This window comes from Bombus terrestris, chromosome 3, assembly GCF_910591885.1.
Source record: "Bombus terrestris chromosome 3, iyBomTerr1.2, whole genome shotgun sequence".
Taxonomy (NCBI): Eukaryota; Metazoa; Arthropoda; class Insecta; order Hymenoptera; family Apidae; genus Bombus; species Bombus terrestris.
In genome coordinates this window covers 7,536,716-7,553,936 of record NC_063271.1, presented here as the reverse complement: position 1 = coordinate 7,553,936, position 17,221 = coordinate 7,536,716, and the positions used below count along the sequence as shown (strand labels likewise).

At 26.0% G+C, this 17,221-nt stretch overlaps 1 protein-coding gene across 1 annotated transcript in view; it reads left to right on the top strand.

Annotated features, from left to right (window-relative positions):
* LOC100652097 (long-chain fatty acid transport protein 4) overlaps window positions 1-14,382 on the top strand; it is a 30,220-nt gene extending 15,838 nt beyond the window's left edge. Inside the window, exons 4-13 of the mRNA XM_012318394.3 lie at window positions 6,191-6,341; window positions 8,106-8,343; window positions 11,679-11,913; window positions 11,982-12,183; window positions 12,325-12,517; window positions 12,769-12,909; window positions 13,012-13,149; window positions 13,318-13,475; window positions 13,670-13,823; window positions 14,138-14,382. Of these exons, the coding sequence (XP_012173784.2) occupies window positions 6,191-6,341; window positions 8,106-8,343; window positions 11,679-11,913; window positions 11,982-12,183; window positions 12,325-12,517; window positions 12,769-12,909; window positions 13,012-13,149; window positions 13,318-13,475; window positions 13,670-13,823; window positions 14,138-14,292 (1,765 nt within the window). The 3' untranslated portion in view covers window positions 14,293-14,382. The remainder of the gene's footprint in view (window positions 1-6,190; window positions 6,342-8,105; window positions 8,344-11,678; window positions 11,914-11,981; window positions 12,184-12,324; window positions 12,518-12,768; window positions 12,910-13,011; window positions 13,150-13,317; window positions 13,476-13,669; window positions 13,824-14,137) is intronic.
* The last annotated feature ends 2,839 nt before the right edge of the window (window positions 14,383-17,221 follow it).

Below are 17,221 nucleotides of genomic sequence, written 5' to 3'. Positions count from 1 at the left end.
TTTACCTGATTATCTATTAATGAACTTTTACGAAAACAGTATAAGAAATATATAATTAAAATTCAGTTTAGATGTTTTCTATGATGTAAAATTCATGAATAATATTCTTTATTCAATTATGTACAGATTAATTTGATTTGAATAACTAGAGAATCTTAAGAATTTGTAGCATTCTTATTCAAATTAGTTATTTTTTACTTCCTCGGAAATTCATAGATAACACAAATTAAGTCGACATTTATATATCGTTAGCTTTATATATCTTAATTGAGAAGTGTAACAAATCGGATGATAATGATAACTGACATAATTTTTTTCAAGCTATATACATATAATGATGTAATAAAATGAAATACTATTACTTACTTTTTCTATTTTATACTAACAATATATATATATATGTATACTATTTACTATTGACTATATTTACACTGTGAACTATAAACCAGAAATTCTTTTTTATCTAATTTTTTAATTGACAAATTTCTAACAGTAAATTATAGGCACTCGAACTGTTCATTTGTCTTTTTTTTTATTCCTTGAATTTGATATAAAAGAGTTCTATTTATATATAGTGCTATTTATCGAATACAATCCAGATCAAAGTTGAAATGTATCTGAACTCGTACGATTATAATTTTTCAGAATTATTCATGAATCTATTATATTCAAATTTCTATAAGAATACGACTAGTTTTAGTATAAAATAAACTACTTTTCATTGCCTACGGATTTACAAAGTTCATAATAATAAAGCACAGGTCTATCAATTTAATTATAAATACAGGAAGAAATATAAAAATATTGCAAAATAGAAAAAGTATTTAAAAATATAAAAATAATTGTTTATGTCATTAGCTATACTTAATATTAAATTTGTATTAAATTTGTACTTTATATTAAAAGTTTTACAGTATAAGTCTATATTATATTTTTAAAACAGTTTATTTTATATTTATATCTGTAATGTAACATTACATTATATTTCTGCACTGCCCTAAATGAACAATATCGGAGTAGCATCGTAAACGAATAGTATTCGTTGTTTACTTTTCGTAAAAACAAGCATGGACAAATGCTAATTAAATTAAAAAATTGAAAATAAATGAACCGAATTGAAATGATATTACAGTATCTAATGCTATTATCCTGAATAAGTTGATATGAATTAAATCGTAATTTTGACTGTTAAAAAGTTCTTTGTTCAAAGATCATTGACAATAATTTTTAATTTCACGAGTACAATCTTATCTATCATTATGTAAAATAATATACCTATTTTTGTTTTTCCAAAAAGATACAATTAGAATCATGATCTGTTTGTAACAAGTGATAGTACAACATGGTATATAGGACTCAACTATATTTAAATTATTATGTAACAATAATATTATTTTTAATAGAATTATTTTCATGGACTTTCCATGATAGCATGCAGCTAGAATCACAATCACGTACGTATTATCACTGATAAATAATTTACGATTAGATCGTTGGGGGAGATTGGCTTTCTCCTAAAGAAAACTTTACTAGCACCATGGATCATAATTTAAGTGCAACATATTATAGAATGTGGTTTATATTATATTACGTAAAACTGGTATTATTTACAAACATCTGTGATAACATTGATCATGCTTCTATTACTTGATCTCTTTCTACAGTGAATTTAATGACTTCCTGTTTGAAATGCGCATCATTATTCTATTTATTCTTAATATCTTAATCGAGTTTTTGAGAATATATCATCTACTCTTAATATAAATATTTTATATACATATAAATAAAATTGTGGTGAACCTATATGTATTCCAGTAATGAACATTCATTATCGATATGAAAATTTAATACAGAAATGAAAATATGTTTCTAACATATTCACGATATGAAAGTGTCGTCAGTACTAGGAAAAAGAGCATAATGAATGACGTACATATTCTTCTGGTAAACGTTTCTGGAAATACCATATCCAGAAATAAATTAATTTGATTATATAATTTGTAAAAGATGAAACTATCAAGTTAATTATATCACACGAGCTGTTTCACCTCTTCCATTTATATTGTATTTTTATTAAAAAGTTTATTCAACAGAATCTCTTACGAATACATACGTGAGTGAGTTTTTTAACCATATTGCACAACACAAACTCGCGTTTTGAAATATTCATTTGATTAGGTACATTTTATAAATTTATGATTTCGACATTATGTTATGTTATATAAAAATTATAAATTTTCAGTATAATTTTTGCAAATATTAAATACATCGAACAAAAGTAGAGTTTGACTAATCTGACGATTCAAACATTTTTATTTTACATCAACATCCAAAATGTATAGGTAATTTTCAATTTGAAAAAGTTATTCTGTTTTTTTTTTTTTTTTAGTAGTATGAGACGGACATTCACAATTCTATTTTATAACTCATGAAAGCGTTTATGAAGACGAGTTCAACGACACATGACATAACATCATTCAAGGTCACACGAGATTAACCCTTCATTGACGAGCGACGAACTTATATATATGCATAGCATACAGTTTGATTTCTTAATACATGTACCAGATATATCTTGCTTCATAAATGATATAACTCAAAAACATTCATTTCCTAAAAAGTGGAAATACCACAATCGATAACTTTATTAATTAAAATTAACAAGTTGTTATTTTGTTAATCAAATTTATTAGCGGCTATAATGGAGAACAGGATTGAACATTGTTTTTATTATTGTCAGTTTATAAATTATAAAGAATTCTAAAAAAGTTTTTCATAGTGATAACTCGAAAAATTCAATGTTCAAATTCTCTAGCAAGTGTGCAATATACCTACACGTGTCAAGTTATGCTATACATGTTACATTTAAAATTTCATAAATAATTTATTTATGATTTACACACTTACTTATCTGTCTATGTTGCTTTGGACGATCTGCGTCAGCAATACTTGAAGGTTAAAGAAATTACTATTTGATTCAGGCAATTATATATAATTGTATTTATAAAAAATATAATATAATATATAATATAATGTAACATATAACATCTAAAATAACTTAGGTTTCTAAGAATATTTCTCAAATTTACTTATAATATTTGATTTTATTACGTGTCCAGATTTTATTCTATTTTATGACGTTTATCTATAATTCTGTATTGCAATTTTTCAATTTTTGACATTTTGAAACTCCGTGTATTATAACATTTGTTTGAATTTCATGTAGTACAAGAATCTAATGTTATTTCTACATTGAGTTTGTCTGTTCATAACGTTGTGTTTTATCATCGGTCACAGCTTGCAAATTACCTAAACAATTTTCTAAGAAAACTGATAATATATTTCTTTTTTTTTTTTTTTTGCATACATTAATCATTTTCGCTGAAGGCGCTGAATGTTAATGACAATAAATCTAAAATAATAAGTTTTATTATTTAATTGATTCTATAGATCATTAAGTAAAACTATTAAATAAATATTTAATATAATATGAACAAAAATATAGAGCTTTACAACATCTACGCACTATTTTTTAAAAACGTGCAGTATATTAAAAATATACTACAAACTATATCTGGGAAAATTCCAATTCAAATATAAATATTTACGCTTAAAACAGAAAATGCTTCGAACGTAATATTTGATTTCTTTATCTTATTCAAATATTATGTTCGCGACATAGCGATTATACGTATGTGAAATTGATCCTCAAGTTCTTAGATATCTTTATCATCATTAACTGATACTTTGTAATCATTAACTGACTACATGCACGTGTACATTATGCAAGTAATTGCACAGAATCTAGTATTTATCAGCGACAAATGGTTTAAAATGACGTGCGTAGCATACGGATTTCTCTCGTTGCTTTAACTGGTCCATTGAACCAACCAAGCACTTCAATTTTCTTTAAGGTGCATACAGGTTTGATTCATGTTACAATTCAATTGTCACAGCGTACATTAAAATTGTTGATAACTTAAATTCTTTTACTTTTTTTACTTTTTTTAAAATTTAAATTCTCTTAATCTATTATTTACATCGCGAAATAAATAATAAAATACAATATTTTCTATTTTACGATATTTTCTGTAACTCACACATACCTACTTATATCTTTCGCATACTTGGCTTTACACACACAAAGTTCACAGTACTAGTACTAGTTAGATTAAGTTTCCTTCATATTTATGAGTACTTCCACTATAAGGTGTGTTCAAAAAGTTGTCGTTCGTAACGTCTAGAACAGACATTGTTGACGCCAGTTAAAAGAAATCCCCATAAACAGTATCATAGATCCCAAGTGTGATACAGCGATTTTGATGAAACTTTACAGATGCATAGTGCAGCCAAAAATATTCTACGTCTATGTTTCCTTTATCAGCAATTGTCCATATTTTTAACAGGCTCTTAAAGTTGGGGTTGAAAATATATTTTCTGAAGTATCTCGAGTAATATTAGAAATAGAAGATTCGCTCCATAAATGTGGCAGATTGTCGATAACAAAGTATGTGTCGAATATTTTTGGCTCGTGTCATACTCGGGTGATGTCCCCTGTGAACCACCAACCGAGGTACCAATACGTTGTTCTTTGAACAAGTATTGTAACTGTGACCGTAACCAATCTCTGACAGCTCCTTTCACTTCTGTTTTCAAGGAAAACCTGCAACTTTTCAAATTCATTTTGACGGGGTCAGAGACATGAAAGCGGGAGAATAGGTTTGGATTGGCACGTCATGGCGCTTCTGTACTTAGTGACACATTGCTCATTTATCTGATACAAATATCATTGGTATCAAAAACGTATTTTTACTTATACGATTCATTTTGAAATTTCGAAAATAATTCAAATTATACTTGTGTCCGAATATTTTTCGGATCGATTTGTATTATAGGTAAAATCTTAAGAGAAACAGATAATCCAAAGTTTATGTTGCATACGATGCTTTTAAAATATAATGCATTGATATATACCTATTCACAGTTCATAATGTTAATTATAATTGGTTACTATTAGTTATTATAATTACTTGAATGATTACTTAAAAGATCTATTACTGAGAAATATTAATCCAGTTTAAATTGTAGATTAGACTCTAATTAAAATCAAATAATTAAAATTAATTGATTTTTTCCTACAATACATATATTTCTTACTGTATAATATGAAGATAATCATCAATCACCTGAATCCTTATTATCATATAACTTTCATAGTTGACGCTGTACAATGATGATTTCATAGTTGTGTCTTTTTCTAAACGTAACTATAATTATAATATAAGAATATGTTTACATATTTATAAAACTTACAAAAACTAGTTTTAATACTGATATTTTCAATGCAAAGTATTTGTTCGTCATCGCGTATAATTATTAAGATCAAGTGAGAAATGTATGAGACATGCATTATGTAATATGCATATTTTCTTTACCTAACAAGAATTTGCTAATAACCACTTTTCATTTTCCACTGTTGCTATTTTTTCAATATGTGCATTTAGTGTTAACAAATTACGCTATTTGTTTAGTGAACAAATCTCGGTTTCTTATATAAGGATGACAGTACAATTCAATTGAGTTGTAAGTTCGCTGTTTAATTTACATATAGTATTACATATATATATATATTAATTATGTATGTAAATTAAAAATAATAAATGTAATAAAATAATATAATACAGTAATATATTTGTATTAATTGTTTGAGGTACTTAGAATATTTAATTACTAATATTTCGAATACGTATATTCTTAAACAAGATACATTTATGAACAAAATAAGAGACCACTGTAGTGATTAATTAATATTTTTACAATTAATTATAAAAATGTCGGAATGTGGCATCGATTAAGGGCCAGGATAAAAGAATAATGATATCAACCAATGACGATATCTTCTCCACCGTATTTCTCACTACGAAATACGCAACAAAGTATCGATAATCATGTTCTCTATTTTTGTTTTCGTAATGCATTTCACTTTCTTCAAATGAATTTATTTGTTAGAAAGCCTAAAAAAAATTTATAAATTTTAAATAGTGAAGACTTATTTTTCAGTATAGACACTCTTCATAAAATTTAAAAATATATTTTATGATTGATAAGCGAAATCTTAAAAAATTTTGTAATATATATATATATATGTATTGATGAATGATTTTAACGTAAACATTTTTAACTTTTTCAGAGCTATAACACGGTATATAAAAGTTCTTTGGATTATCCGCAGTCACGAGAGGAAGAACAGAAGCATCGCCGATGTATTTCGACAACATGTTAGCCGGCATCCAAATAAAGTTTGTTTCATTATTGAAGATCAAGAATGGACGTATCAACAGGTAAATTTTATCAAAATTCTTAATCATCCTTCCTCAAAAAGAAACTCAAAAATATCTGTTAACATAAATGTAGTTTATTCAGTCTCCTTATTATCATCCCTTTTTCTAATTAGTATCTGACTACTTTTGTATTATTTTATTATAATTATATTAATTATACTTTATAATAATACTATATGTTATTTAACTATTTAGTAAATTACTCAATCGGGTTATTTTAATGATAGTCCAATTGTTTGTATTTGCGTTATATAAAAAGATATAACGCGAAAGGGCCAACCTCACTGATAACAGCTATAATGATAAAAATACGAGAGGATGCATATAGCTCTTATAAATAAGCCAGGATGAGACGAATAACGTAAAATATGACTCATTTCCTTTCCGTTCAGAAAATTGGATAACTTTTATGATTTAATAAATCTAAAATACTTTATCTCATGGGTTATTGAACCCTTCCTAAAAGATACTACATACTACAAATTCTATGCTAAAGACAAAAATTAATCTTATAATTACATTTTCACTTATACATAGAGATATAATTTTCGTCGTATGATGTAACCTCTAACTTCGGAAGTCATTATTTAGTTAATAACATTTAAGAAGTTATGATATAAGAATTCATATGTTAGTATAGATAGTTTTTTTTCATTATAGATAACTATGATAAATGTCTAAAATTTTCTTAATGTGGAAAATTCCATTGCTAATAACAGACATTTCTTTTAACTTTATTACAGATATAACCGTTATGCTTGGCGAAAATAGTTTTTGATTACCATTTATCAGTAATCATTATCAATAACTAGAAGTTCTTTCCAGTTGTTTTTAGCTATCGTCATAGTGATTGTTAGCGCTAAATACTGATTATTAGTAATTTTAATGAACATTAAAAATAACCAAGAACAATTTCTGACGTCAGTAACGATAATATACATAAATATTCATAAACTATCGTTTACCTTTCAATATGGAAAATATGATATTAGTAATTGCAGTGACATAGTTTATTTTTAGCCTGTTGGCCGCGAAAGAAACTCGGTTTACAATTATTTTTTCTATTGCCTTGCACTCTCACATAATCATCTACACATACATCCATCCACTCACGCACACAATCTTATTTTACCCTTATTTTACTATTCCATATCTACTGTCCAGCACTTAACTCTTAACTATTATATATATTATATATGTATGTCTATTATCTATAGCATGAGTCTTTACCTGCTTGTCTAGTCATAATATTAGACTTCAGATAAAAATACCTGAATACTAATTTTTTAATGGTAACAGTTATATCTAAGGGTATAAGTATAGTAGTTCAGAATGTTTCGCTATGGCTGGTAAAGTTGTTACCGTTACATAGTTAAATGCATACTTTTCTTTTGTTCATAAATGAACAGTTACATCTATACAGTAATATCTTCCTAGTTTCCAAGAACTTTCATGTTCGAATCATTAATCTTTAAACAAAATAATTAAATTCCTATAAAGAGAGGCGATAAGTATTGATTGATTGACTTTTGGTTATTAGCTTGTCATTAATTAGACGCTTTACTAACATTCATGTATTATTACTATAAATTGGCTAAAATGTCAGGATACTTATGAGTACTAGTATTTAAAAATATACACAAATGTCAGATATATATTATGACATGATATTTATAACACTTGAAAATTTTCATATTTCTTTCTTCCTTTATTTTTTGTCCACGTGTTACCCAGGCTAATAAAATTCAATAAAATATTTTTCAGGTGGAGGATTATAGTAATAAAGTCGCCACGATATTCAAAACATACGGATATCGTAAAGGCGATGTCATTGGCATACTTCTGGAGAATCGGGTGGAATTTATTGCCCTTTGGCTTGGTCTGAGTAAACTGGGAGTAATAATACCACTTCTTAACACCAACCTTCGTAAAACTGCTCTTCAGCATAGCATCAATGTGTCCAAGTGTCAAGCTCTTATTTATGGAGCAGATTTCACCGATGGTAAGCGTAACAAAAATTATTTTTAAAATTAAAACTAAAGTTTTATTTATTCGAAAGTAATGTTTACCTTCGATCCTTTGATTTTCATTGATTCATTCATATTCATTCCTTAAGAATCGTGAAGTTTTACAGTAATAAGAGGATAGGCTTTTGATATCTTTCGACATCTTCACGGATCTCCTCTAGCGTAAATTTATTTTCCGCTATAACTCCTTAGCTATGTAAAATGAAAAAAGCATGCTTTATATAAAGATTGTTAGGTTTGATAGCATCTATTCGAATATCGGAAAATTAATATTCCATCCCATTTAAAAAAGATGGGGCTAGCACCCTTTTTATCCTTAAGAAATTCACCTCCACAATATCTTACACCCTAAAAAAGTTATCAGCTCTGCTTCATTCAACATCTGAAAATTTCAGGTTGATATCTGCAATGACTTTGGCTAAATAACTAACATTTTATCTGCCTAATAGCCCAATCCATGTGATATTACATAGAAATGAATTTTTAGATATTTTTCCTTATAACGTTATTTATTCGTAATTGTTTCTAGTTTACAAACTTTTTAGGAACGGTTCTAATTAAAACCTTCTAAGACTTTCTCACCGTGTATAGTATACATTGATAACTTTAGTATTGTAAAATTTTCAATGCGATGTTTATAGATAATTACGCACATTCTTGTTTAAAAATTTTTCACATAAAACTACAGTAATAAATAATTTTAAAAATTTGTTTATTTCACTATTTATTTATTTATAATTCGTTACATGTTGACTCGAAATAACATGAATAATGGTTTACATGTTGTTACATTCTGTTTACGACAAAATATAGTCTCACGATTCAATTGTCTTGTATATTGAAGCCACAAACGGGGCCAACTTGACGTAGTGAAAGGGTTAACAGTATAAAATATGCACATGGTCAAGTGCACGCTAAATAGTGCGTTTCGTACAACTAGAATTTCATTCGTTAGGTATTATTTATTAATAATTTACGACGTAGAATTTACCAATACTCAACCATGAATATTTAAATTTAATATCTTTACTACTTTCAAGTAAAAATGTCACGCTAATTTATGGTGGCTTTTAAATTCTGTTTAATAAAATATTTAAATAATCTATAAGTTGATATATAAATTTAATGAAGAAAATGACAAAAGAAGATTTATGTAATTATGGCTAATTATGAAATAATTTGTTTGATAAAGAGTTCTCTTGTTCTCCGTTCGTCTATCAGTTATCTCTACTAATTACTTAAGGAAAAGCTATAATTGATTATGGTTTACCATTGTAATTATCTTCAACTCGATATCATTTGATTGATTGGTTTGTAACGACTTGTTTAGCTTATGTCCTTATTAATCTTCAGTTCCTCCACTTATCTGTATTTTCATTTTAACACCTTATTTTTACATCGTATAGATATTTCTGTTAATCTAACAAGAAAATATCATAAACAAGAGTTTAATTATCACTGAATTGGCAACAAAGTGCAATATCAAAAATCTCTGTTCTTCGATAAAAATTCAAAATCACTTTTATCTCTTTAAATAACATTATCTGAGTACTGATCAATATATGATATAAATTTGGACAAGGTTCATTGATTGAATCAAAGAAAAGTCTAAATTGATAATTATTTTAAATTATAATCACAAATAATCATTCTAAATGCATAATTCATTTACGTTTATAAATATTAAATTCTATATACTTTTTGCGAAAAATTGCAGAAATTGGAAGATTTAGAATTTCAAATTAAATAAAGAATTAAGCATTATGCTTGTCGTAGTAGTATCACACATATCATAAATTAATACGTATATCGTTAAAATAATTTTTATCAATTTTAAGGTCAATTGTTTCATGCTTTTTGTTGTTCGCACAAATTTGTATAATTTGTCACCTCTTCGTTTGAGAACGAATTATGTATTTATTTTCCATTGCGTGTGGATCCTTTCAGCTAATAACTCTGGTCACAATGATTGAAGTAATAATAGGAAATAGAACTAACTACCCCAGAATGAAAGAAAATTAGGTGTTCGGTTGCGTGTCGTAGCCGATTGGACTCGAGTTCTATTTTATGAACGATTGCATAACTCTAGTAGCTATTACGTTTATCTTTATTGTCAATAAACTTCAGTTATGTTTGTGAAATTGTTGATAACAATTATTACTTGCAAAATTTCAATGCCAATGATTTGAATAGAATTCTTAAGGATGTTTATCGTTATAAAAATTGCGAGGATACTCTATAGAAACTTCTTACAGATTAAGAAATAATCTTTTCGTTATAATAATATAATTATAAACAATGTAGATTTACTGTATGAAATGTATTCTACAAAATTTTGCAGATCACATTTTGCGCTCTCTCATTAATTTTTAAAAATTATTCTTACATTAATCTTTTCATTATAGCTATGTTATTGTTTATATCTATTTTCATATACAGCGTACGTCGTATAGTATTGTCACCTCGATTTACGTCAATATTATTTTCGGTAAAAAAGAATGAATCAAAATAAAGTTACATTCAAAATCGCCAAAACCACAGGTCTAAATAAATATTTATAAATCCTGGCATTTCGGAGATTTGAAGATGAAGATAAGTGGACACGTGACTTTTTACAACAAAATTATAGTATATTTTACTCCAAGTAAAACCATCTCAGACCTAAATAATTTCCATTTCTGGTAAATTAATTGTAAAAAGATTCTAATAAGAATTTTTTGAATACGTATGTACATACATCCACGTAAATTTTTCTAATTCAAGTATAAGCTACACTTAGATTCAAAACTATACTTAAGAATCATAAATTAGATTATCCTTTATTACATTAAAAACAGACTACTTAAATATACATTGTTTAAATGAATAGAAGATGGGTATTTTTAATGAGTAATTTTAAAATTTCTTAGATCCGATGAACTTTGCTTCGATATAACTTTTCATGCACTAAACTTATTAAAACATATGACAGGGTATAACAAGTTATAATTAAATCAGTACAATTATGATGTAAGAGGAGAACCCAGTATGCATAGAAAAATAAGGAGAAACAGATCGTTTATTGTCAGACATTGTACTCATGCACTTGCTTACTATTGATGTAAAAATTATGAAATTTTACGATGTTCAGATTTTCACACATATCCTTCCTCTAACAAGAATACAAAAAATGTTGATTGTATAAAATATTGTATTTTAGTTGAAAATTCTTAATTAACTTTACCTCGTTTCAAAAGCTTTCATATTTATTAAAAACATTTATTTTATATTTATTAATTTATAATTATCTTATAATTATTAATTGTTTTAGCTATATCAGATATTATAGATTCTTTGGACCCAAAGTTTCCATTGTATAGAATCGGTAGTTTACCAAATTCAAAGACATCAAAATTAAATGACAATGACTTGGATACTCTTATGGCCAACGTTTCTTCGGCTGCGCCAGTTTTTGAAGAAAAAGGTGCTTACCACGATCAATTAGTATATATTTTCACCAGTGGTACAACTGGTCTTCCAAAAGCAGCAGTTATAACCAATTCTAGGTAAAAAATATTAAAATTCTCATAAATTATAATTAATGCTATTTAATTGATTTTCTAATTCGTTCTAGGTTTATGTTTATGGCAACTGGTATATTTATGTTGGCAAAGTTTAAGAGTTCGGATAGAATTTATACACCATTGCCATTGTATCACACTGCAGGTGGTGTAATGGCTGTTGGTGCAGCTCTTCTTCATGGTGCAACAGTTGTAATTAGGAAAAAATTCTCAGCAAGTGCTTACTTCGCTGAATGCATCAAATATAATTGTACAGTAAGTTCTATGCTTTTTAACTTTTTTCTATCGTTATTGAAAGAAAATAAATTTAAATTTCACTACGATATTTATTCAAAAAGAGGATTAATCCTTGAAGAAATACGAATGTGAAAGCAAATATATATAATTAATTTTTAGGTTGGTCAATATATTGGAGAAATGTGTAGATATATTTTAGCTGTACCTCCAAAACCGGAAGACAAGCAACACAAAATTAGGCTGATGTTTGGAAACGGTTTGAGACCACAAATATGGCGCGAATTCGTAGAACGATTTAATATTTCACAAATTGCTGAATTCTATGGAGCAACAGAAGGCAACGCTAATATAGGTAAGAATTCCTATTATCTATACCAATCGTTAATAAAAATATATTGAAATTTATGACTATTTTGTGTACTGAATGACCAATCAAGTGATAGTAAAGTATCAAGTGAAGTTTGTAAAAATATGCATATGCTCACACGATTAAGAAAGATATATAATTTATAAAATTATAGTAGTTAAAATATATTAGTTAAATATTTTATTAATGTATGTAGTAATTGTATGATATTAATATTTCATATCCTATTTTTCTAGTAAACATCGACAATACTGTTGGAGCTATTGGTTTTGTATCTCGAATTGTTCCATCAGTTTATCCTATTTCTATTATAAAAGTCAATGCTGATGGAGAACCTATAAGGAATGAAAAAGGTTTATGTCAATTGTGTAAACCAAGTAAGTATTTTTGTTAAATATGAATTAAAGCGTTCACCTCACATTTTGAACTGTAATGAAACTATCTTTTTTTCACCTTACAACTTCTTGTATCATTTTCAGATGAACCAGGTGTTTTTATTGGAAAAATTATACCGAACAATCCATTCAGAGCATATTTAGGATATGTAGATCAAAAAGCATCAGAAAAAAAAATAGTTTATGATGTATTTACCAAAGGCGATTCAGCATTTATATCTGGTATAAATTTATTCTAACTTAATTGTAGAATGTAAAATTTGTTAAGAGAAGCTATTTAATATTTCTGCGTTATATTTCTTTATTGCAATTGTTCCATTAAAATACAATAAATATTATAAACTACTAATACAAATAGTCATCTAAATTTTGCTCATTTCTTTCTTGCAGGTGATATTTTAATAGCAGATGAATTTGGTAATTTGTACTTTAAGGATAGAACAGGTGATACCTTTAGATGGAAAGGAGAAAATGTGTCTACATCTGAAGTCGAAGCTATTATCAGTAATGTTGTTAGTTATAAAGATTGCATTGTATATGGAGTTGAGGTAAATAAAATATTAAAAATAATATTTTATAATAGTTATTCTATTATTTTTTAATAAGGAATATTTTTTATATATGTCTTATTTATATATGTAGTATATGTATTACATATGGAGTTTAATAAGTTTTAAATACTCTTTATTTCTACGCTATGAGTTTATAGATTTAATTATATTTCCATACGATTTTTCGATAGATTCCAGGCCTTGAAGGTAAAGCTGGAATGGCAGCAATATATGATGAAAAAGCTACGCTAGACATTAATAAATTATCAGTTGATTTAAAGGAACATTTAGCAACTTACGCGGTACCTAGATTTATTAGGATTTTATCGAAAATTGATCTCACAGGTATTTTTGTATACATATCTCTATTAAACTCATTTGATAATCATATTAAAATCATCTTTATCAATAGTCGTAAATTAATCATTTGTTATTTATGAATGTTATTTTAACTGTTTCAAAATTATACTTAAATTATAAAATTAATTACTTATATAATATCTTTTATAAATATTTTTATTTTTATATCAATTTTTCATTCATATCTTGAAAAATAATACATTTTGTTATGCAGACTACACTTTTACTATTTTATAAATTAAATATTATAAGCTTAAACCATTCTAACTTAGAAAGGCCATTTTTAATCACTATTTCAGGCACATTCAAATTGAAAAAAAAAGATCTTGTAAATGAAGGATACAATCCAAATAGGATAGGAGATAAATTATATTATTTAAATGAAAAATCTGGATACCAATTGTTGACTACCGAAATTTATGACCAGATACAACAAGGAAAAGTTCGTTTTTAAATTCTGTCCTGTATTAAAAAGAAATCTCATGGGAACAATTTTTGCTGCAACTCTTTACGTATGAAGTGAAGAGGTTTTCCATCTTCATTATGTTAAATCAAAAAATTGCTTTGTACTGGGGTAAATTGTAGCAGTAATTAAATTGTATAATTTCACACTATTATTTTTTATATATAATTTTTATATAAATTTATACTTTTTAGAATTCTCAATATATATATAAGATACAAAATACGTCGCATTAAAGTCAGAATGAAATATTTTTTATTTAAAAAAGAAATAAACGTTATTTATTTTTCTGGGTTGGAATTGTGCTAATTTGTACTACATATACGTTGTAATATACATATATACACTATAATACATATTACATTCATTAATATAATATGTGTATATTATAACGTATGTCATTAAATCATCTTATATTAAAATTCTAAATTTATACGTCTAGCTATACATTCTGCATGAAAAATCAATGTTTTTATATACGTTTATGTAAATTAAAATTATATAAATATTTAAAAGAAACAGAGACTCTTATTTCAAACTTATATGAAGCTTGCATATGTAACTTAAAAAATTGTAAATGTATACAAGGTACTAATATAAAATTATACGTAACCAAAAGCACAAATAAAATATTTATTTTGTAACATAAACTGAATATAATTTTTCAGAAATTTAGGCGTTGTTAAAAGTATTGTTACAAATGTTGTACAATTGTTTTATGAATTCATAGTAATTATGAATATACATGTCATAGATCATATGAATAAATACAAATGTTGATTACTAATTTATTTAATAGTTTCATCCTTGATCTGGTTTTCAGAAATTGATGGCATACTTTCCAAACTCAATACATTAACATTACTTATTAGATACTATGTCTCTTAAGATAAAAATCTTACAAACAATTTTTGTAATTTCTTATCCAAAATTACACATACAAATAAAATCATTCATTAATATTTGCGCAATCACTCTTGCAATTAGTGAAAATAAATTTAAAAATTCGTTTCAAATAAAATCAAAATGATTTAAAAATATTTGTATATTAAAATCAAGTTTTTGTACTCTGTCCAAATTTATTAAAGCTAATAATATAAACATAGATGATCACTGTTGCGAAATTAATCATTCCGATCATATTATTAAATTCTTTTAAAATATATCCTATTTTATTTTACATAAAACCACTGTTATTAACACTGATTCATGATTCATTTGAAATTTAAAGGAACTGAATCATTCTGTTACTTTGGTTTTGAATAAAAAAGATATCTCATAATATCCTAAAACTTTAAACTTCTTATATCAACAATTTAATATATTTCTTCATTACTAGAAATAATGAAAATATTCATATACGTCGTTACATTCATCGGTATAGTACTCTAACAATATTTGTAATTACTCAAAAACACTTCTTATGTTGTCCATATTATATACTGTTTCTCCATAAAAGATATTCCCCGAAAATTGTTGTTAATTTTACTTAGAACAGCTAACTACATTATGCTACAATGGTCGATATGAAGACATTCTATTTATTTAGAAAATGTCATTATGTAAATAATCGTTATGTTGAAACTCTCCTATAAATATAGTTAACATTAGTAACGAAATCTTCATTTCATAATTTTATTTTTCTTGTAAACTATTTCTATAAAAAGTTCTATTAAAAAAAAAATCTAATACAATTCTATATAAAAAATATTTTTAGAAAGCATATAATTAATTAAACAAAAAAAGAACATATGTTCCCATTCATCTTTGAAAATTACCTATACTTACACCTAGAAAATATTTATTTGATCTTTGGAACCATACAACTTTAACCCAAATCTTCTTACAGATAACAGTTTTGATGTAAATCAAGGTGATAACATAAACTTTGTATAATATATAACTTATAATACATTCATTTACAATTATTATGCATTTATAATTTGTAATAATAACATTTATAAAGATATGTTGTATTGTACCTATATTTTATTGTTATATCATGATTATATTGTTATTGTTATATCATGTAAGTCTATATAAGTACATTATTGTTAATAATGTTATTACACCAAAAAGTGATATATTTATTATTAAAAAATTTCCACAATTAAAATTTGAGATAAAAATATATTTACATGATTAATATAAATATTTTTCAATATAGCAAATATTATATCATAATTATCACATTACCTCCCGATTATATTTTCTAATGAAAATCGAGAAAATATTTTTTATTCAGAATAATTCGTTTATATAAGTACCTGTTATGTTAATCTTAATTTATGTATTGATTAAATTCTTTTGTGATTTTATTACATAATATGAAAATATGGCTACTGGTGTACAATTATTGACTGGTTATTAAAATTACATATTTTATAGATATTTTGTATTTTTATTAATCTTTAATATTATTGCTAGTTTTGAATTTGTTATATACATGTATTAATATACCTAATACATAACATAACATAAAATATATATTACATTATATAATTTAATTACATTTAAAACCCTTTGCACTCGAGAAGCGACTCTCAGTCGCCACGGCGTTCCGTAATGCAATTCCTGTGGCGAGTGAGAGGCGACAGTCCCTGTTTATGCTAGATTTCGACATTTCCAATTGATGAGAGTGCAACATTGGTTCTAAATTGATTCCTTAGCTCTTTATGTTCTTTGTTAGGAAGTGTAAAGTGCTAGATTTTAAAGTGGAGATAAAATATTTAATCTCAAATCCCTCCAAAACTATTGTTCGGACAACGTCTTCAACGTTAGATCGGATTCAACGACCATGGCAAAAGTAATATAGCTTAGAAAAATTAGCTGTTGAAAAATGAGATCAGTTATATTCAAGAATGCAATCTTGGTGAATGCTTTATAAATTATCATACAAAAAAATACAGAAATTAATATT